Source organism: Astatotilapia calliptera, chromosome 3 (assembly GCF_900246225.1).
Source record: "Astatotilapia calliptera chromosome 3, fAstCal1.2, whole genome shotgun sequence".
Taxonomy (NCBI): domain Eukaryota; kingdom Metazoa; phylum Chordata; class Actinopteri; order Cichliformes; family Cichlidae; genus Astatotilapia; species Astatotilapia calliptera.
Window position 1 is genome coordinate 14,271,506 of NC_039304.1, and position 22,766 is coordinate 14,294,271.

Consider the following 22,766-nt stretch of genomic DNA (forward strand, 5'->3'; position numbering starts at 1 on the left):
GGGGTAGCTCAAGACTGCTCTTTAATTAAAAAAAGACGTATTTTTACTCTATGCACTGTGTAAAACACCACTCCTTTCTGTTCTTTATTTTCTTGTATTAAAAGCATTCATCCAAACAAATCAGCACTTAGGGAAATCAAATTGCAGCTTTCAAACGTTTGTTGACAGTGTTTTAGAAAAATCACCGGGAGTAGAAGAAGCAATTCGTTTGAACCACCCCCAAAAGCATTTTATTTCATTCCTGAGTGGGAATGCTGCAAATCATGTATTCCCACAAATATACAAATATACAGGCATTTGAAAGTGTGCAAACTCCTCTTCAGTGTGTTTAGTAAATTTGCAAAATTATTAAAATCAGAAGCTAAAATGTATATTTTAAATTTTTAAAAAGGCACACAGCTTTGGATATAACATCCTGTGGTTCACACTCAATCATCCCACTGCCACAAACTTCCAGGAGCTCTCTGTAGAAATGTCTGATGAAATTGTTGCAAAGGATAGGTCAGGGGAAGAATATAAACCCATTTCTATGTCTTGTAGTGTTCCCAGGAGCACAGTGGCTTCAGTAATTGTGAACTGAAAGACGTTTGAAACCATCCAGACTCCACCTTGGGTTAGCTATTTGGCCAAAGTGAGTAAGCAAGCAAGAAGGGCCTTGGTCAAGAGGCCAGTGGTCTCTCTAATAGTGCTTCACAAGTCCTCTGCAGAGATGGGAGACCTGCCAGAATTATGACCATCTCAGCAGCAGCACTCCATCAGACCTCTATGGCAGTAGTAGCTAGTTGGAAAGCACTTTTAAGACAAGGACATACGATGACCCACTTTGAGTGTGCCAACAGTGAAATCTGTCTGAGAACATGAACAAAAAGATTCTTTGGTGAGATTACATGAGTGCTGACCTCTTGGAAAGTCATCACCTGGCTGCTTCCATCCCTCCACTGAACCATTGTGTTGGTGTTTCATGTGTGATTACAACTAAACACAGACCGACACATAAAGAACATCTGCTCTGGCATGCAGGCTGAGACTGGGACGATGGTTCAGAGCACACATTAGTTAGTGCACGTTATAAGGAAGCAAAGCCGCAGACTAATATAATATGGATAAGTCAAATCTAAAACTGTAAAATATAAAAAAGAATCAGTAGCACTTTAAAATAATGTCACACTATTAAGCATTATTAAGGTATTAGGAAGCGCTTAATTCATCATTTATTTAGCATTACGCCTCCTTAGTATGCCATTTAAAAATTATATTATTATATTATTATGACTTTGATTATGATTAGGATAGTATTAAATGGCATACTCAGGAGGAGTAATGCTAAATAAATGATGATCTTAGAAATACATTTTTACTTAGTCTGAACTCTGTGAACATGATCCACCTTAAATTTTATTTATTTGATATATTGATTTTTATTTGTTACAAGTCTTAGTTTCTTCTTTTCTTTTTTCTTTTATATTTAGTATTGTGAAACCAGCACATCACCATCAGTTGTTATCATCTTTAATACTTTAGTCTTTCTCTAAAAGAAGACGGATTTTAAAATTGTATGTTTTGTAAGTCTAATACATAAATTGGTAATGCAATTCTGCTTTTCTGTGTCTGATCTTGCTGTTAAAAATGAAAAACAGCATGCATTTACATCCTCTTTGTGTCAGAACATAGATAGGTATTTTTTAAAATTGTGGTAGCTTAAAAGTAATCCATATGTATAAATATAAACCCGTTTTCTTCTATGAATTTCTCAGTTGAATGAATTTAACAATATATCTTTTTTGAAACTGAGACAAAAACCTATTTTTATTTTTTTATTTTATTTTTTTTACTATAGTTCTCTATTCTCCCGGGAGGCTGTGCTCTGCTATCTCTCGATTTACTGAGGAATCAGTCTTCTAGCTTTCCTAAATTTAGGTCAGCCTGCCAATGTAATGGGAGCCCTGTAACACAGACCTGCCTGGAGTTCTATTACTTAAGCAAGTTTGATCGATCCGCAAATGTATAATTCAAAAGCATCTGGTGGCAAGGTTGTCAGAGTCAGACACAGTGTGCATGACTGATTTCTCTGCCTCCGGTGTGAGAAGTCACAGAAGGAGTTAACTCATGCAGACTGTCAGCTGTTACAGAGATGTTAGGGTAGAATCGGGAGCAGATAATGCCTGAATTAGTATTCACCTTGAAGCACTCGCTACTTGAGGCTGCTTACCTCCCTAGAAAAGGTGCTAATGTATCAATTTGCTCAGTGTATTGATTCTGTGATCTCCTCAAGTGGAATTTTTGGGGTTCAAAGAAGAGATTTTATTTATGTAATCTTATATAGGATTTTAGATTTAGTTGCTCTGGTGTCTGAGCCTCTTGAAACTCTGTGTCAACCAATCCTTTCCTGCAGCGTTCCAGACCTCGTTTGAAAAGTGATCCATCCCGCGAGGGCAAGCGAGCATCCACAAAAAGCAAGCGTGTCTCTCTCTCTCTGTCGTTCAGGCTCTCGTGTAGCAGAGCTTCCTTCACGGTTTAAACGCTTATTTTTATTAAGTGTCCAGAACTTTTACACATGTTTGTGAAATGTCGTCATAGAAAAAAAAGGGAAATAAACACAGGTTTAAGAAAACAATTAGCAGCTGTTTGAAAATTGAAAGCAAGACAGAAATAACATTCAAAATCACCTCTTCAACAGCACTTATGCAGAGCTAACTAGCAATTAAGTGAAGTACTTGTTTGAGGTAAGTGTTCGAACTTGGCAAGTCTTAAAAATAACTTGTCAGGACTCGCAGGAGATATTTATTCTAAAGCAGCTCCGTGCTCTCAAACACAGCACGTTCACTTTGTGCTTCATCCGTTCATCTGTGCTCAGCGCTGCTTTGCTTGCATTACACCCTCAATATTTATGGAATGCAAACACAAGCGGTGTGTAGAGTTTATACTTTGTCAGAATGTATTTGATATCTCTCCTTCACTGTCTAATAAAGCAAAGGAAGCACTTTGTTATATTGGCAGTGGGGAAGATATTGACATGGCATTTTGGTGGCATTATAGAGCCGGTTTAATATCCCCTTATTGTGTTGTAACAGCATCAAATCATACATCATCTCTGGCATGAGGTGAAGCACTAAATGCCCAATTGAGCTGATGCACCAAGTTTATAAAAGGTTAGCTCGGCGTAAAAATGAAAACACCTCAAAGGTATTGAGCCAGGCTGTAACAGAAGTTAAAATTTGAAAAAATGTAGGTGGAGAATAAATAAAACAAAATGTATATGATGTAAAAAAGCATCTGGACATCATTTCGTGCATGGAGAATGAGTAATTGTGAAGAATGTCCTCTTGTAGCGTAGTAGTTCTGATGTTCTTTGCTCGTTCTCTCCTGTACCCAGCTTCATTCGGAGTATTGGAAGCATTCTCCCCATGTTCCTGATACTGGCCTTCATGTACACCGTGTGCATGACCATCAAGGGTTTGGTGCTGGAGAAGGAACTCCGGCTCAAGGAAGTACTGCGCGCTGTTGGTGTGCAAAACGGCGCTCTTTGGTTTTCAGTGCTCACGGAGAACATTGTTCTGCTAGTCGTTCCCTGTGCGCTCATAAGTGTCATGGTTAAGGTCAGTAGAAAGGAGTCGCTCGGTGAAAAGCAGCCAAACACAAAGCATACGATGTAAGGATGTATGATACATTAAAACACTATAAATTCACAGTGCTGCTACGTCAGACCAAGAAAAAATACACATCCAGTAAATTTACTGTCCTTGGTCACAAGTTGTTCGGGTCACGACATTGTTTATGCTTTGTGTTTTGCTAAGCCCGCCGTTGTTAATCAGAATGAATTGCCGTGCACAGAATCAAATCACGACGGATGATTCTTGGATGATTAGGCCTCTCCTGCTAATGAAATCAGCACGCAACACAATCCTGCAAGATGTATTTAAAATTCAAGATGTAATCGCGACCTGCTTTTAATCTGAGAAATGCATTTTTATCATTCAGTAGCCAAGAAAATGGATATTTACTCTTTTTTTGCCACTTGGATGTTGCACGCTAATTTTACATGACATTTAATTTTAACTGTAAGGGGAGGGTGAGGGTAGTACCTGACATATACTTGATGCACCAGTGTGGACCTCAGTATTCTTTGCAGCCCTGTATCTGGACAGCTAAGACAAATTAAAACAAGTAATACTAAAAGCTGGCCTAAACAAAACTGCATTCCTCGGATAGAATTTGAAAGAACAGCAGAGATAGCGCCGCTTTATATAGTTTAATTATTTAACAGTATTTACATTTGCTGTATCTGATATTCTGCCAGCCATCTAATACATTTGTAATGTACACTGGGTCAATAAAATGAAAACAACAGTACAATCGAGTAGTGCACCCTCTGCACTGCAGAGCTCCTGGTGTATAATGAATTGTAAGTTTAATCATCAGGTAGGTGTAACATCACGTCATAAACAAAAGAAGATGCTATTATTCCCAAAGAGGGTAAAGAAGCAATAGGCATGCACGATTATGTCTTTCTTTGTTAGCAAGTATCTAAATATGAGAAATGAAAATAGTTGTTTGACTCCACATCTATTGATCTGGTTGCTTATCAGCGTGAGCCATCCACAGCTTGAAAAAATCAATTAAGAAATAACAAGAAATCAGCGTTATCATAAAAAAGGAGGCCGTTCACGCCTTTGATGGCGCACAATGGCAGCAGCGCCGTTGTTGGTCTCCTTTAGCTAGAGCGTGTTCTTCAACAGCCCCTTGTTTTGTAGGCGTAGTTAATGAAATAAAAAAGGATGGTTATTTAAGATTGGCCTAATCAATTTTTGCAGTTTAATTGGAAAATGTGGCTGGTAAATAAAAAGTGATATTTGAACAGCTGGATGAAATGTAATTTCCCATCAGCCTAATGTGTTTGCAAGCCATCAACAATTTGTAAACATTAATAACAATAAATTGAGTTAGTCGAGTGCCTTGGAGGAGCAACTGCACGCGGGATGTGTATTCAGATCACGGGCCCATTCTAAATGATAATTTCACAGCCATTTTCAGCACATTAATAATAATAGCAAATCAAATGGTAATTATCATAAGGCTGTATCTGGATTAGGTGTGACAACAACCGGTTTTGTCATCTGCACCTGAGTCCTCTGTCATTTTACACTTGTTTCCTCTTTCATTACGGAGGAAGTAATGCGTTTACCGTTTGGCATCCAGATGGATGTATTTACACACTTGGTTCTTATCTGAAATCAGCTGAATCAAGTTGTTTATTTGATGAGATTTTGGGCTACTAAAACTAACACCGATCAGCGCGAATCAATACGCATTTACTCTCCCGAGCAGTGTATTGTTCTTGTTCCCATAACACGAAATCACCTTGCAAAATGTTTTGATGTGTTTGCGCTCGGTCATTAAAACCGGATTAATTTGTTGTGCAGAAGAGCTGAAAAAAAGAGAGCAAACGACAACGTCAGAGACCACCTTCACAGTCGGAAAGGCCACTGATATCTGATTAATAACTCGGGCACACACAACAAAATAAATAAAAAGTAAAACTACTTGTTAAAGTGCGAGTGGTGAAACACGACTCTTAAATGTTTTAAAAGTACTTTTATTTCATTCTCTGTTATGTAGTTCCCTTGTTGATTAGCAATCTAAATACAAAACCTGTGTTAAAAACATACAGAGCTTTTATATGATAAACTAGCAATTAACATGAAAAACATCCAAACGTATACATTACTGCTACAAAAAAGGATTTTATGATTTTATTACATACTCAATGAAAATTGTAATTGCAGCATTTTTACTTACATCTCGCAATGTTCAATTTTTCACTTTAACGTGTTTTTTTTCAGCTTCTGGAGTAAAAAATGTAACAAATGTATTTCATCTACAAAAATAAGTACTTGGTGTGAAAAGGACTGCCTTTAGCTGTTGTTTTAGCCCCTTTCAGGTCATTGTTTTGGTTTTATTCCCCTGCAGTTTGCTTCATGCAATCGTTTATAACTGCAAGCAGCTGCATTCAGCAAAAAGAAGAATAAAACCCTGTATTCTTAAATTCTAGCACCAACACCGATTTAGTGTTTGAATGTTGGTTTTACATTCATTGTTCAATTTTTAATTACCCAGTGTTGACTAAAAAGTTAGATGTATAGACTTAAAAGTTGAGATTGTCCACAGACTGCATATAATAAGGAACGTAGCCGCCCCACAGTCACCCACTGGTTTATTGACTGTATTTCTGAAGCCTCTTTTTAAAGATTTTGACCATCACCACCTTGTTTTTTTTGACACGCAAGCAGTCCTGTGTTGCCAAAACATCCAATCGCAAAGCGTACCCTGCTCTGTCCTTTGTTTTACCCTAAATATCACCATCATTTATAAGACTATATATAAGACTTTAAACTTATTTAAAAAACATCGAGAGTTTTCAGTAAGGTCATAAATGAGCTCTATAGGATTTTCTCATAGACCTAGATCATTTGTAGCATGCAGTTTGTAGTATTGTCAGTGTCGTTGTTTCCACTGCCGCCCAGCTGGATAAGCGATGCTAATTAAACTCAGAAAGAAAAAAAAATCCACCCAACAAGCCAAAAAAGCCATCTAGTTTCCCTTCTTCATCTAGTTGAGTCATGTCTGGCAAAAGGCCACGTGTGACCTCTTCACTGGAAAAGGGAAATGACAAGAGCTTGTAATGGAAATCTTCAAGGGACCGTTATTACACGCAGTATGAGGAGCAGTACATTCAATCCAAGCTTCAAAGAATAAATGGGTGAACGCCTGCATGACATTTTTGTCAGCGACCCTCGCGTGACCCCGCCCTTCCACACATCTCACAACTTATCACTTTCCAGCGCTGACCTTTCTATATCAGCCACTTCTTAGAATTTGACTTGCGCAGTGACTAGATTGACTTTTTCTTATTTAGAAATTATTTTTTTTACACTTTAAGGACATTTTTCTTGCACACAATGAGCAAAACATAAAAATAGTTGCCTGATTTGTGTATATATAGTGTATGATGTGAATGGAAAATTGATTATTCAAAGAATTAATGCTATTACGTAGAAGTCACAAAGTATGCAGATTTAAGAAAATGGAAAAAAAGTGCGATATTATCGCCAGTTACTGTGCAGATTTAACACCAGATTTAAGTATCTGGGCTGGGCTGGCTTCTCTCCACCTTTCAGGTTCCTCCGTTCGCTGGGAAGCTCCCTCCCCTTATACATGACTTTAGCCTGGATCTACTCTGTCGCCATGATCATTAAGGGTATCGTTGCAGAGAAAGAAGCCAGGCTTAAGGAGACAATGAGGATCATGGGCTTGAGAAGCGACATCTATTGGCTGAGCTGGGCAGTTTCCAGTGTGCTGCTGCTGGCTGTCAGCTCTCTCCTCCTTACCCTTATACTCAAGGTGATTCCACAATGATTAAACAATGATTCACTGAGGAGGACCCACAACTACTTTTAGAGAGTTTTTATTTATTTATTTTTTGCTTATCAAGAACTCCTGAAGGTTCATGATAAATTGTTAATCAGGAGTGAAACCTAAGCACTAAAAGAAGATAATTTTACTGTGATGCTAACACAAGTTCATTTAGGCCGTCTAAATGTAGAAGCTCTACAATGAACAATCGTACAACTCCCTCAAACGGCGTCCTCTGTAAAGATGTGAATCGTAATTGCATTCGTTACAATAGCACCATTATCCCAAGAGTTCAAGTGGCTCTTTGAATTAAATTTTGACGAAGAAATCAGCATCACTGCTCACTGAGGGAGTCTGGTTCATTTGCGAGGAGCTCTCTAAAACTAGACAAGGGTCCTCCTTCAAAGTGGCAGAGTGAAAGAGTGACATGTTTAGGGATTTTTTAGATTATGTTATACAATATACAGTCAGCTGAGAAAATATGCCAGAGGATCGTCAAACAGCTTTCACTCTGAATCCTCCTGCTTGCTTGATTCTGCAATGATAACCTCCTGGATTCTCCACCTGTTTGTTATTGGATATCAAATTACATGTTTACTTTCCTCTGTTATTTTCCCCCCACTCCCACTCAATTCTTTTCACACAGTACGGCAAAATCCTCCAATACAGCGACCCCTCAGTGATCTTTGTCTTCTTCCTGGTGTTCTGCGTGGCCACCATCTCTCAGTGCTTCTTCATTAGCGTCTTCTTCTCTAAGGCCAACTTAGCAGCGGCGTGCGGTGGCCTCATCTACTTTGTCCTCTACCTGCCGCACGTCCTCTGCTACGCCTGGAGGGACGTGATGGGTTTCGGGGCCAAGGTTGCTGTGGTAAGACCGTCTTTAGCTGACACAGTTTTTAATATCTCCCCCTGCTGTTATTATACATGAGGGCTGACTGTACTCTGAGTTATATTCCCAGGTTGTGTTTTCTCGCCACTATAATCACACCGTGTCAGTCAGAGTTGCTTGTTTTTAAAAGAAATCTCGTTCTTATGCCTTTTAAATCCAAAAAGAAATAACTTTGACTTCACTGGTGCAGCTTGTTATGAAAGGAAGCTTTTTTCGTCTCCCGATAATAAGGTGCGAGCCTTCAAGATGAATTAAAGGGTCCAGTGACATTAAAATTACTACAAATTGTATTTATTGTCCATAATGTGACAATGAATTGTTTGCTGCTTGTTGAGGCTGACATATTTCGCACAATACTAAAGATTTCTTTATAAAACAAACAAAAAAACGGGCATGCTCAAGTGACAGAAACATGAGACGTTTACCTGAAAGAAGAGACGAGGAAGTTGTTGATTTTTCTCCCATCCTCAGAGGGATAAAGATAAATTGTGTACCATTGCTCAACTTTCAGTGTAGCCTTTCTGCGTGACCTTTATGGTAGCGCTGGTATCATTTGTCCTCGAGCTGTCTTTTGCAGACAAAGGCAATATCTTGAATCTTCATTGCAGCGTGTGCAAGTGCGTCTTCACAGAATTTTAATCAGGCCCGCCTTTTCTTTCATGTCACTTCGAGCGATGCGGTACCAGCCGTGGGTGGCCGGTCTTGTGTATCGTAGTTATCAATTTTTTGACATGGCGGCAATCAATAATATCTTACGCTGGGAGCTGATAGAAGTCACCCCTGCTTTTATCTTCGGAAACTGTTTGCTCACCTTGTTTTTGCGCAAACAAGCTGTTCCAGCACGTCGACCCGAAATTGCCTGTCTTTGAGTAGATCCTTTAAAACAAAGTAATTTTGTTGGGGGGTTTTTTGAAAGAAAACTTTTCCTTCAGTTTCTTTTCACAGAATGCATGCAGGCGAGGTAGGTATTTTACATATAAAGCACAGCAAACCTTATTTAATCTCTACACAAAGAGCCATTGCTTGGTTCTCCCCTGGCGCTGAGATTTTTCTCCCCTGCTCCAAGTAGATGGATAGCCCTCTAGCCCTCTAATTAGCATGAGCAATGTTCCTCTGACCAAACCGCTATCCAGTTCATCCCGGCACTTTATCAGAGATGTGTGTGTATATTGTGTGTGTGTGCAGGTTCTCTCTTTCTCCCAGGTCGGATGAAACTACCTCGTGCAAGGGCATGCAAATTCTCCCCCACGTTGTCCTTGATAATGAAGTCCTTAATCGTAATCGAATTTCAAAAGATCACCTGAATTCATATGAAGAGTTTTTGATTGGAGCCGTGTGGCAAAGGAGAGCCGGAGGCAGTGTATCAAGAAGAGGGCCACTATAGTACAGGGTGCAGACTGCTGTATCCTCTCTTACCTCCGTTTTTTTTTAAAGAGGTAGAAACAAGAGAGGGCCCACAAGTTCTTTCATGTTCTGGAAATCTGCAGATCTTTTCAATTAATCATCCTGTCCTGGAAAATCTTCCTGTGGAATGAATCGGTAAATTCACCTATACAACCAGGTCTACAGTGGTGCGGTGAATCTTCAGATTTTCAGCATATTGTTAAGTATTCTTTGGGCCTCCTCTGGGGCTGCAGCTGAGGGTTATTTTTATTATCAGTCAAGGTGGGCACAGGCTTAGTTTTGCATTTGTGAAGTAGCCGGCAGCATTGAGGCGGACGGGGAATGAGCGGAAAGAGAAATGCCACGCAACAAAAGCACCCAGCTGTGTGCTGTGCGCCTTAAGCAGCTATCAGAGTATCCTGCTGGTCTCCAATTCATTCGCTGTCCATCACTTTACAGGTGGACAAACTTTGTGCGCAGCCATTTTCATGAATTGTGCTCGTGCAGTTTTTAAAGGAAGTGCATCTGTGTCTGCTGTACTTGTGGAGGGTGGCTTACGAAAAGACTTCGAAAGAGTGACCTTGCAACAGTGGGTTTTTTTTGTCTGCAGCCGACTGAATGATGGCTGAATCTGCCGTTTGACACGTGTTCAATAGAACGGGCTTCTTTTGTCTGCCTCCCAACTCGTGCCCTTTCCCCAAAGCCAAAGGAGTGGCTCCTGTCATTTCGTCAGCCATTCATAGAGAGGTCAAGGATAGGTGCCGACTAGCCCTCCTGTCAGCGCTCATCTACTGACTGATGGGCGGATGGTGACTAGAGGACATCACAGAAAGTTGCCCAGCAGTGGTCGCAGCCAGACTAGCGGTTTGGCATCAGCGCAGAGCTTTTCAGATTGTCTGTCTGGTAGTGTAACATCAGGTTTATCGTCTCCATGATGATTCGCCTCTAAAGCCTCAGCAAACACTTCTGCCGGAGTATAAATGCTGCGAGCAAATGAGGCGTGATCAAACAGCTGGCAGGCAACATGGCAATGCAGAGTGAGAGGCCATGGCAGATGATGTCGTCCGGGCAAAGCATCATTTGCAGTTTCCTACTGTGGGAAAGATCCAACATATCTTTGTTTGTCACAGACTCGTTTTAGTGTCCATCCTGTCTAAAGTTAGTCCTGAGATATGCAAACAAAGATTAGCATTTTCCCTTTTTTTTCAAGTTTAATAAGTTGTACATGTAACCCTTCCTCTGGTTTTCCCCCCCGACAGGGCTCGAGTGCTGTGAGGATACTGTATCCTAAGAATGAGTACTGACACTTTAAAAATCATGGAATCATGCCGAAGATGTATCACTGCCTCTTTTTTAAATCTATTTTCTGAACGTGTGGTGTCTAAGCATTTTGTATGTAATGTCAGTATTTGTGTTGGGCTGAGAGTTAAGACGATGAGAGGCTAGCGGCCCTCGTTTAAGTCTTTACACAACACTAATAACTAGCAGCTAGCTTGCTCTTCTCTACACACCATTTAGTTATTTTTAGTTAGTTTGAACTTTCTGTAATCTCTTGAGAAAACAAAATAAGCAAACTATTAATGATTTCAATGGCATATCCTTCATTCCCAGAGTTTATTGTCATGTGTGGCATTTGGATACGGCTGCGAGAACTTTTCTAAATTTGAGGAGCAAGGCGTCGGTATTCAGTGGCACAACATCGCCAAGAGTCCAGAAGATGGGGGACGCTACACCTTCATCACATCTATCATCATGATGCTTATTGATGCTGTTTTATACTGGGTGCTCACTTGGTACATTGAAAATGTCTTTCCAGGTATATTTTTGTTTTTGTTGAATGATTTTGTTGATGCTTTTTTTTTTAAACATTTTTTTGGTTCGTGTTGTTGTCGTTGTTGTGTAAAAATACAATGATGCGCTCAAATATCCAGGGGCATAGACTTTATGCTTTCCTCAGAGACTGTAGTTTAAAGAGCTCAGGATTTGTGCCAGGCTGTCAGGAGGAAACCTACATTGTAAAGTACCATATTCCCTTAAGCCAGGCCAATATTAAAATGTGAATAATGATCTCGGAAACTGATCCCAGGTCAATATGGAATCCCTAAGCCATGGTACTTCCCTTTTACTGCATCTTATTGGCGTGGAACGGCACCCGTGATTGATGATAAGCCCAGTTTGCTGACAGACTCCAACGTACACAACGGTAAACCCGACCTTCATATCTCACCTTTGCGGTGTGATGTATGTGACATGTCAAGTTTTTATGTGCAGCGTTTGTGACATTCTCACAAGTTTGTTCATGTGCTGGTTAGTTGGTTTAGAGACTCAAACATTAGTGGCTTACTTGTCATGTACGGCAACAACAGAGTTTCACTATGTTAGTCTTAAGTTAGCAATTTGCTAAAAAACTAACAAAACACAATTTCCAGTTAGCATGGAGGCTACTTTGGTTTGGTTGTTGTGTTCTGAACATTGTGGTTTCATCTTCCTGTTTTACTATATGGATTGTAAGTTTATTTGACACATAACATTGAGTTTATATTTTGTGTTTGCAAATGAAATCACCTTAATGATCAGTTAAATGTTTTATTTCAGCATTTATGATCAGCTAATGCTGCTGATTTAATGTGCCTTTTAAACACATTTATTCATATTAGAGATTCCATTTCGCCTGCTTTTTTGCTTTTGTGTTTCATAAGTGTGTGTGTGTTTATACTGGTTTGCATTTCTGTCTGAAGAGCATATGGAGAAACCGCCACCTAATATGACAGCAGGCGTGTCAATCCAGAATCTTGTCAAAATCTACAAGACTGGAAAGAAGCTCGCCGTGGACGGACTGAGCGTGGACTTCTACGAGAACCAGATCACATCGTTTCTTGGCCACAATGGAGCTGGAAAAACAACCACAATGTGAGCTGAATGATGTAACTCTGACATGTTTCGCTGTTTGGCTCAGTGTTCATTTCACTTCACGAGCTTCAGCTGATCTATAGTGTACACAATGCCGACTGTACTCCAGCCACATCATTTAAGTGGTCTCTGCTTTCGAAGAGTGGCCTCCTCTGTGAGGGCGTTTGTCACAGAGACTCAGCTGTTGTGTTGATAGTGGGAGCGATCTAATTGCTGTTTAAAAAATAGCAAAAAAAAGGTTGGAAGGGGTTTAGGACGACAGGAAATAAATGAAAGCCACTCGGCCAGAAAGTATGAGCGACAGAGAGAGCAAGTGATGCAAGACTAAGGGGCTAGAGGGAAGACATCCGTGCAGAGCGACTGGAACGAAACATAACAGATCACAATAAGAGAAAGGACAGTGGAAGGACTCTGTCGCACACATAAGAGCTTGCTGAGGCTTTTGCAGAGCACAGTAGCCATCAGTGACATGCAGTATTACAGTACAGTTAATAAAACACAAAAACATTTCCAAGCTGTTCATAGTTTTAACTTTTAATTTAATATTTCTGCATTTTTCTTAGTGTTAAATAGTCTGACGCAGTATTTTTTTTCAACAGTTTTTGATATACTTTATTTGATTATACTTTAGGGAAATAAAATTAGAACATCCTTAATAAATAGGACCTATTGAGTAGAATGCTATATATTTATAACACATGTCTGTTTGCTCATGAACTCCTCCTACCCTATCAGGACTAGAGCAGCCTAATTTTGCACACGTGCCTCTATATGGTAAATGGCCTGTATTTGTATAGCGCTCTTACTAGTCCCTAAGGACCCCAAAGCGCTTTACACAACCAGTCATCCACCCATTCACACACTGGTGATGGCAAGCTACATTGTAATGAAATAATGTCATCATGTTGTCTACCCTGGAGCTAAGATGACCAATTTTTAGTACTGAACCACCAATAACACCATGAAAGCTTTATAATCTATTTAATGAGAGTAACATCTAATTTATATCTGCAATTAGATGACTACAATGGCATTTACTGTACAGTGGTACAGCAGGATGTGAGCACTGCAGAGACCCACACATGGGGATATATTTACACAATCAGTTTCATATTTATCATTTAGTTATTTATTTTTTTGGTTTTTCCCAGTGTGATTACGTAAATCAGTCCAGCGACGCCATGAACAGACCAAACAGTTCTGTAGCATGGGAATGTGCCGGTAACTCAAATGTTAAAATGGCCCAAATGTTACAGCAGATGTAAACATGTCTACAGCATGACTTATAGAGTAGTTTGTTCCACTTTGTGACAACTGGACAAGTGGTGACTCAGATGCTTAAATGATTATATTGCTTATAGTTAGCATTACCAATGCTCAACACTGAATGGGTGCCAAACTAATCAAATCCAAATCACCTGAAACTGGACCTCTCAACCATGTTTGTGGTGTGTAGGCCTTTATGTTTATGTTAGTTTACCAGTCCCACGTGCAGCTCTACTGTATGAAAGGCATTTTTGTCCAGTATAGGGTAGTTGCAAGGCAATGCAATGGCATGATAATATATCATATGTTTCATAACATTCAGGTTTCCTGTATAAATACTAGATGTTATTGTCATATTAATAAAATGAAACACAGGTATTCAGAAGATTCATAAGAAGTAAAATTAGATTAGAAAAGTTATGTAGAAAACACAATTTCCATCCTCGTGTGGAGCCCTCTGTCCTATTGCTGATTTTTTAAAACTGTTTTACAAAGTGGCAAAAAGTATTTAGACTTTTTACTGAAGTAAAAGTTACAATGCTACTTATGTAGCGTATATGCTAACTATATTTAAAATGACTAATGTAAATGCACCCATCATGTGGAATTAAGCGTTTTAGAATCATATACATGATGTTATTGGATCAGAATTATTGATCCATTGATGGGTGTGTCACTTTAATGTTGCAGCTGTTCATGATTTTATTCTATAATTACTGCTTGGTAGCTTCAGCTATAATGATGCAATAAATCTGCATTATAATAAGTAACTAAAGCTTTCAAAAATTAGTAAATGGTATGAAGTTCTATAATTAAATTAAAAATATAGAGGGGTAAAAGCAGAAAGCTGCCTAACATAGAAAAGCTTAAAGTACAAGTACTTGAGACCTCATTAAACATGCCTGAGTAAATGCAATCAGCTGCATTGCTGCTAAGCTCTCAGTAGAGGGCGTTGGGGATTTCAAGATTAACAGAACTCTAGACCAGGGGGCCAATCATATTTCATAGGGGTTGGTGCCACCCAATGCCCCCCTTCTGGACACACCCCTGACAGACATATTTTGAGTATTATAGTAAAATACTTCAAACTGACAGCCTCTCCAGTCATTATGTGCTCAGCTTTGATGGGGCAGTCTATGGATACACCTTGGCAACCATGTTTGCGAGCATTAGGTATTTTTGAGGCTACAGACCAATGGGCAACATCATGTTAGTTAAACGTATCTTTAGTCTGTGTTTCCCGCAGAGAGCTTTAATTTTCGTGCACTGGAAGCTCAATAACTCTGTTTATTAAGCAAAGATAATGTTAACAGCAACCAAAATGGATCACTTTTGTTCTTTTTTCTCTGTAGGTCTATTCTGACTGGACTGTTTCCACCTACATCGGGAACGGCTCTCATCAATGGCTACGACATTCGCACTGACATGGACAGTATCCGGACGTACTTGGGAATGTGTCCGCAGCATAATGTCTTATTCAATGAGTGAGTGACTTTAGCAGAGAGCTGTGCATTCACGTCCTGTGCTGGCCGTTGGTTTAATCGTGTTTCAACTGTATGAAAATTAAAAATGTATTACACCGCAGATCGATCACATAACAAGAGTTTGCCTTATGTTCCCCATCAACACTTCCCTTTCCTTTTCCTTTTAAAATTTAAAATGACCTTCCCTTCCTTGGCCCAGCCAGAAGTCTCCTAATGACATCATTCCCGACCATTATTCTATTTTTCTGTTTAACTTTTGAATCATCCTTTTCTTCTCTCTCACTCCACAAACTGATTACGTGAAACTAGACGCAAGCCTTACATCATAATTATGGCTGAGCACCTGCAAATTACTTTCATTAATATTAATTCCAGAGAGTGAAAGCATCTATATTAAGTAGGGTTAAAATATTCATGCAAACACGGAGGAAGGCATTACGACCTATCACAGCCTCACCTGTGAAGCAGCCACGAAACATTGATGCATGTAAGACTTTATTACGTAAGACTTTGTTTTAGTTCACGGACGTTTAATTAGGAAAATGTCTCGAAAAATACATTAATACTCCATATCGCCAGGCGTCAGTTTAGCAGGCGTTGTGATGTCATGTCCACCTTTCCAGGCTGACAGTGGAAGAGCACATTTACTTCTACGCCCGGCTCAAAGGACGCAGTCGCCAAGAGGTTAAAACTGAGATGGATCAGATGATTAAGGACGTCGGTTTGCCACACAAACGGAAAGAACTTGCCAAGAACCTGTCGGGTGAGTCTGTATGTTAATGTATGTTGCTGTATCCTATTGTGCGCACATGTCAATTTAGCCGTTGACGTGTCCTCCGTGCATTAGTTTCCCCTGGGAAGGAATATTACGCGTAGCTTATCCTGTCTATTCAGGATATATTGCTCCTATACCACACATTCACTGTACCTGTGTGTCACAGGTTGTAATTCATTGTCTGGGGGTCATGAGCAAGTCCTACTTGATAAATTGTCCCCAGTCATGGATTGCTTGTGAGCAAAATCACTGAAATATGACTTTCAAGGTTGATCTATCCTGACATTTCCACTACATTAGCACTACAGTGGATGCATTTTGAAGAGCTAAGCGAGTACAGACTGCAATAATGCTAGGACGGTGTATCTACTTCTCTGCCATCAATCATTTTATGGCATTACTTTAAAAGATGGAAAGATAGATTTTGGTATATTCCGTAATCATTCTTCAATATTGTGCCCATTTTGCATGTGAAACCTTATTGTGACAGATGTTCGGGCAGGATTTGCAACGCGTTACAAGCTGAACGGCTCTTACACTAGCTTGTGCATTCCTTCAGGCCGTGATGTGTTTTTAAGCTGTGCTGTCTTACAGGTGGCATGCAGAGAAAGCTGTCCGTGGCCATCGCGTTCGTGGGTGGCTCGAAAATCATCATCTTAGATGAACCTACAGCAGGAGTGGACCCCTATGCCCGCAGGGGTATCTGGGAACTGCTGTTAAAGTACAAACAAGGTATGAGATCAGAGGTAAAAACCGAGGCTCCACTAAAAGCTTTGAAGCCCCCTTATGTTTGTAGAATTGACCAGAATGCGCAAAGCACATGTTTGATTTGTCTCAAACCGAGAAAGTTTCCAAAACTGAGCCCAGCTCAAAGTAAACTTTAAACTGACGAGGCTGAAACACGTCCAGCGCGAGAGCTGTTAAGGTAATGAAGCGGCCGGTTCCCTGTGATGTAATTCTTCTTTAGCCTCGCTGTGGGTGACACTCAATCATGGACGGGGAGAAATTGTGAATCGTACTTAAACAGATTGGAACGCGAGCGAAGACAAGTAAATCCAAGAAGAAGCTTTAATTGACATGGCTATTTAACAGAGTCCGTAATTGTCTGCCAAACCAGTCAGCTTGTCACTCTGTGTCCATAATATACTTTGTGGTTGCTGGTGGCTGTAAGCAGGACATGGACGTTATAGTAACACATTCTCTCAACAGATGTCTAAATGTTTAATGTGCATTGAGCGACATCCTGCCCTCTCTATGCCATTAGCTTTTCTCTCTCTCTCTCTAATCAAGTCTTCACTCCAATTGGGAGCCTGAGATAACTCCGTTATAATGAGAACCCCCTGCATATGGGCCGGTTGAGTGAGTCATGTTTTTGTGTCTCTCCACTCTTATTTGCACCGCAGTGTTACTAAGGTTTGTCATTAAGCAACAAAAAAGGCTACAGGCGGTCTATTTGTGTGAAAAAGCTTTAGGCTGATGCTGGACTTAATGCTGCGCTTCTTTACAGCTAATTAAGTGTGCAGTCCCCCCCCCCCCTCACACACACACACACACAGAGACAGGTTGACCGCGATGCTCCAAGGGGGTGTTTTTTTTTGTGTGTGTTAAATTCACTTGGGGCTTATTTGGTTAGTGGCAGCTGAAAACTGTTAAAACCTGTCAAGATGCAGAGGAACACGAATGTGGTGTGCGTGCTCCTGCAGCTCAAATTAAACCCTCAGTGCATGTTTAAGTCAAGTACTGGATATTCATCAAAAAGCTAAAATTACAAGCTGGTCGATTTATGCATTTCAGGTGGGTTTTAATGGCTGTTCTGTCATATTTCATTTGAAAATTACTGCAGAAGGTGACGATTTAAAGTAAAAATTAGCAAATTATGAATTTTTAATTATTATCCATTACAGGAAGTTGATTACTATTAAATTACCCCGGTCATTATGCTGTAAAATGGGCCTTGAGGATGATATTAATATAATGGATATTATACATTTTGTGTTCGCCTCATGACAGCCGGGATAGGCTCGAGTGGAAGTTCTCCAGGTGTAAATGCCTTGTTGATGCCAAAGTTCAGGGGAGAATGGCCAGACTGCTTTAAGGTGAAGGCAAGGCAACAGTTATACAGATAACCACTTGTTACAGCCAAGCTAAGCAGAAGAGCATCTCTGAACCTTGAAGCAGATGGGCTATTACAGCAGAAGACCACACGGGGTGCCACTTCTGTCAGCTAAGAGCACAAAACTGAGGCTACAGTTTACACAGGTTCAACAATAGACTATTTGACTTTTTATATTAGATTATTCTCTAATTCTCTTGCAAAATTCAGATGGTAGGAACTTGGTGTAAAGAACATGAAAGCATGGATCCATCTTGATTTATTTCAATCTGGTCTTTAAGTCTGACGTCATTAGCCGTGCCTGGGCCCAAACTCCGCTGCAGGTCGCTAAGTCACACGATCACTGTGGCATCACTGAGAGTTAAAAACTGTCTAAATCCTTTCATCTGTAATGAAATGATCAGAGTTGCTGCTCTACCAGGTGTAACAATTAAGTTTAACATCCAGGCATCCATGAAAACAGAATTTATGAAATTCTAACGTTAGCAGGGAGTTAGCTTGCTAGTTTCCATCTAAATATAATATACCATGTTCTGACTGAGGGATATTTCTGAAACAAATTAAGACATACAGCTCTGCTATCATTGCCGAAATAAATAAAGACAGGAAGGTAAACAGCAGTGACATTAGTTGAGTTACTGAAGTTTGGCTAGCTCGTATATAACAATGTGCTACGTGATCGCTAGCAACACAGCTATGTTAGCATAATATAAACTGTGAAGCTGGAGGATGAACGCTAACTTTTTTCCACTCAATAAAAGTTAACTTGAGGGTTTCCGAAGGTTCTGGACAAATGCAATCGCATAGCAGGATGCTGTAAACGGACCAAACTTCAGTCAAAAGAACAGCTGAGAAAATCCATCCATAGTACAAGGTTAGTCAATAATATACTGCTGCATGAGCTGGGCTGTAGTTACATGGTAAGGTTCTAAAATCTGAGCTTTGAATTGATTAGCGGTAATAAAAACCGAGAGAGGCCGACGGTGATCACTGACTGTTTTTCTGATTTTTAGGGGCTTGTTGAGATTAAATAGAACAAGATACAAAGCATTAAAACATGTAAAAAACACAAACGCATTATTAAACGTGGAGTAGTTTGGGCCCAGAAGCAGGATTCATCACGTCATCACTTAAAGACCGGATAGTTTTATGGCACACTTTGGGTCCCTTAGTGCCTAATAGCATTGTTTCAGTACCACAGCCAGTACCTGAGTATTGAGTAAGTCCGTCCCTTTATCACAAAGCTCAGATCATCTCAAACTAGTTTCTTGAACATGATGATGAGTTCTCTTTACTCAAATGACCTCCACAATATCCAGATCTCGATCCAAGAGCACCTTTTGGATGGGCTGGAATCATAGATGTGCAGCAACTGTGTTGTGACAAAAATCTCTGAGGAATGTTTCCAGCACCTTGTTGAATGTTCCCCATGAATAATTAAGGCAGGTCTGAAGGCAAAAAAGAGTTCCAGCCTGGTACTAGGAAGCTGTACCTAATAACAGCTACTATATATTTTATAATATGTATCTAATATATCCAAGGATTTCACATTTTTACATATTTTTTTTACCAGGTGATATGAGCAGTAATGCAAAAGTAGTAAATATGGACAATACAAGTAAGTCATTAATGAGAGTTTAATCAGAATGAAATGCCAAAAATGCCACGAGCAGTACATCACAGTGTTACCTTTAATCCTTCCCTGACGGCAAGAACTGTGAGAAGCGATGTGCATTCAGCGTTTCAGAAGACCGAGAGCGAATATTTTCACACTTCTGTAACACGAGAGAGAGACTGATGTATAGATTTTGACAAGGCATGTGAGAAAAATGGCGCGCCGCTAAAGTGAAAATAAATAATGAATAATTATTAGGAGCGTGTAAAAATAATTTACCTGTCAGTCTGCAGTCTAATTTTCTTCTATTGTATATGTGTTTATTGACAAATGTCAAGTATGCTTGCAACAGCCCCCTTTATTGTTGACTGTGAGTGCGGTGGTGTTTATTTTAGTACTGTATACAGTGCATTTTTGACAGGAGCACACAATAATGCGTGGTTGAAGGCAGTAGTGCAGTGCATATAGCATAAAAACATATCACTGGTTGTTTTTATGCCATGCTAGTTCTTGAGGTTCAAGCTCCTCACAATCACTGCACCGTGAGTCTTTCAGCTGGTGTAACTTTTAAGCCGTGTTACAGTGAACATAGCGTCATCTGGTTATTCTAACTCCCCCGGACGGGCTGTAAACGGCGTGAAGGTAATTTCAAAATTTATTGATCTGAATTGATTGCCACAAACAGCCGTTAATACGGTTTTGTCCAGTAATTCATCTTACTGCCGACGCACATAATATCTGTCCAGCCTTTCCCACCACTGTGAAATCCATTTCTATCAACGTGATTTAGAGGGAAGGAAGCTAAATAAAAGAACCCAGATTTTCCAGCCTCACTTTTCTGTGCGCAGTGCGAGTACTAGCAATTTACCTGAGCACACCCAACTCCATTTGATATATCACTTTGCGCTGTAATGCACCGCAACACACTATAAATCAGAATACCTATGTGGGCCATCTGCAGTCCAAACACATTTATTTTTCTCCCAACTCACAGATGATGCAGTGCTTTTTGATTTTTTTTTTCCCCCCTCTCCCCTTATAAACCACAACAAATCCCCAGGAAAATCATCTGAAAGTTTGAGCATCCCAAACAAAATGAGCTGGCGCAGTCAAAGTAAACCTCAAATCTCCTCAGCCCTCCCCCTTCATAAGCGTAGCTTTCTTCCTGCGTATGTTAAATTGACTGGGTTGCGGGCTTTGATTCAACTCGGGCATTTTGCTGGAGTTTATATAGAGTGAGATCCAGACTTGCTTGGCATAGGATAAAGCAGCAATACTTAACTGAGAAGGGATGGATTTAGCAGCTCAGCTGGTGGCAGTGCTAAGAGTGGGCGGAGGGGGTGGAGGATGAAAAGGTGGGGTAATAGTTGGCCAAGCAAAAATGCCCACCTTGGGCTGCGGTAGATGACCTCTGAATGTGTCCTTGTTTTTTGGGATGGTGTGACCTGTGCAGGATACAGGCGCACATTTAACAAGCTCAGTGTAAAAACAGCCCTGCTCAGCAGAGGCGCCTGACCTTTTCCACAAAACGCTCAGAAATTCAGCAAAGAGGTGACGTGCTATGTACTAGATGTTTCTTCCAAACTGGCTTCTCTTTGTTTCTCTCATCTAACACTCTCACAAAAACCTAAATGTTCAGGTGTTACTGTATTTTAATGGCTTCATAGTACCATAGAGCGCTTATAGAGCACTTCATTCTCAGAGTGAAGGTTCACTGGAGTTCCCAGGCAGATACACCTCTAACATTTCTGGGATTGGGCTTAAAATGTTCCTTTTATTAAAGCTCATAGTTAGGGCTGCAATCCCATGATGCATTATGCACTTCTCATATAGTAGCATTCACTTCACTGTTCAGTAAAATTAATTTCATAATAGATTTCAATAAAAAGTTATTTACTTAGGAACAAAGTGGATGTATTCAAATTATTATGTATGTAAACGGTTATAACCTGTTATTGTGATGTCATAATAAAGTCCCTATACAATTAGTCAACTATAGACAAAAAGGTTGCCGTGCCAACATGTTCTTGCAACTCGGAAAACCTTTTGTCATTTTAAGCATCTTTATATGGCATTATTATCACTTAGACCTTCAGATTTGTTCTGTTGACCTTGAAGGAGAGGTCAGAGGTCAAATGTGACTTATAAAAAGAATCGTATGAAGATTTAATATATGTTGACAATGCACAGCACACTTGTAAGAATCTTAGTTTCTAAATTATAAGGCTTTTTGGCACTTTTTGACCAATAAATCATGACCCCGCTCTACACGCCTACAAAGCTTTGTCAGAATTCATTCGATAACTGTAAACCAGCCATCAGTACTACAGGAAAGGTTGAGAGATTATAACAACCAGTAGGAATCGTTCTCCAGCACTGAATGTCACATCAGTGGGTTCAATGGTTATACCATTATTTGATCCTGATAGACAATTTTGATTGATCCACCAGTCGATACGGTGCCATCCACGGCGCTTTTCCACTAGCGTGGGAACAAATCTGTTATTAAGTATCATTTATTGAGTCTTTTGGCCTCAGCAGTTCAAAGAAATTAAGACACACCACTCTGGCAGCTCACTTTTAAGCAGGTTTCTTTCATAACAATATTACACGTGTCAGGTTAAATGTTTTTTTTTTCAGCTTTAAAACATGGCAGGATCAAAAGTTACCCTGTGATACCGCTTTCATACAGACTGCAGAGACACGACCACGCTGTGACTTCATTATAGATCTAGCCCTTTTCTTCTGATTACCGGGGTACGTGATAATTAATATGTGTTATCTGATACAGCATGATATGAAAGGATAAGAACACCTGTGAATAATCTTGCAATGCATGCTTTAGTTGTCAGTGCAATTGGGCTCAGTTTGACGCCTCTCGAATCAAAGGACTCGCAGAACAAAAGGGAGAGCTGGAATAA

The 22,766-nt window shown here is 40.0% G+C and overlaps 1 protein-coding gene across 2 annotated transcripts in view; it reads left to right on the top strand.

Annotated features, from left to right (window-relative positions):
- The window catches only part of LOC113018657 (ATP-binding cassette sub-family A member 1), a 183,481-nt gene that overhangs the window by 59,158 nt on the left and 101,557 nt on the right, over nucleotides 1-22,766 (top strand). Inside the window, exons 15-22 of one of the 2 annotated variants that reach the window (XM_026161949.1) lie at nucleotides 3,374-3,596; nucleotides 8,057-8,278; nucleotides 11,294-11,498; nucleotides 11,769-11,885; nucleotides 12,421-12,592; nucleotides 15,211-15,342; nucleotides 15,966-16,105; nucleotides 16,712-16,849. In XM_026161949.1, coding sequence (XP_026017734.1) covers nucleotides 3,374-3,596; nucleotides 8,057-8,278; nucleotides 11,294-11,498; nucleotides 11,769-11,885; nucleotides 12,421-12,592; nucleotides 15,211-15,342; nucleotides 15,966-16,105; nucleotides 16,712-16,849 — 1,349 coding nt within the window. Of the gene's footprint in view, nucleotides 1-3,373; nucleotides 3,597-7,175; nucleotides 7,399-8,056; nucleotides 8,279-11,293; nucleotides 11,499-11,768; nucleotides 11,886-12,420; nucleotides 12,593-15,210; nucleotides 15,343-15,965; nucleotides 16,106-16,711; nucleotides 16,850-22,766 lie in introns of both variants that reach the window. The other variant, XM_026161950.1, reaches the window with a different exon arrangement.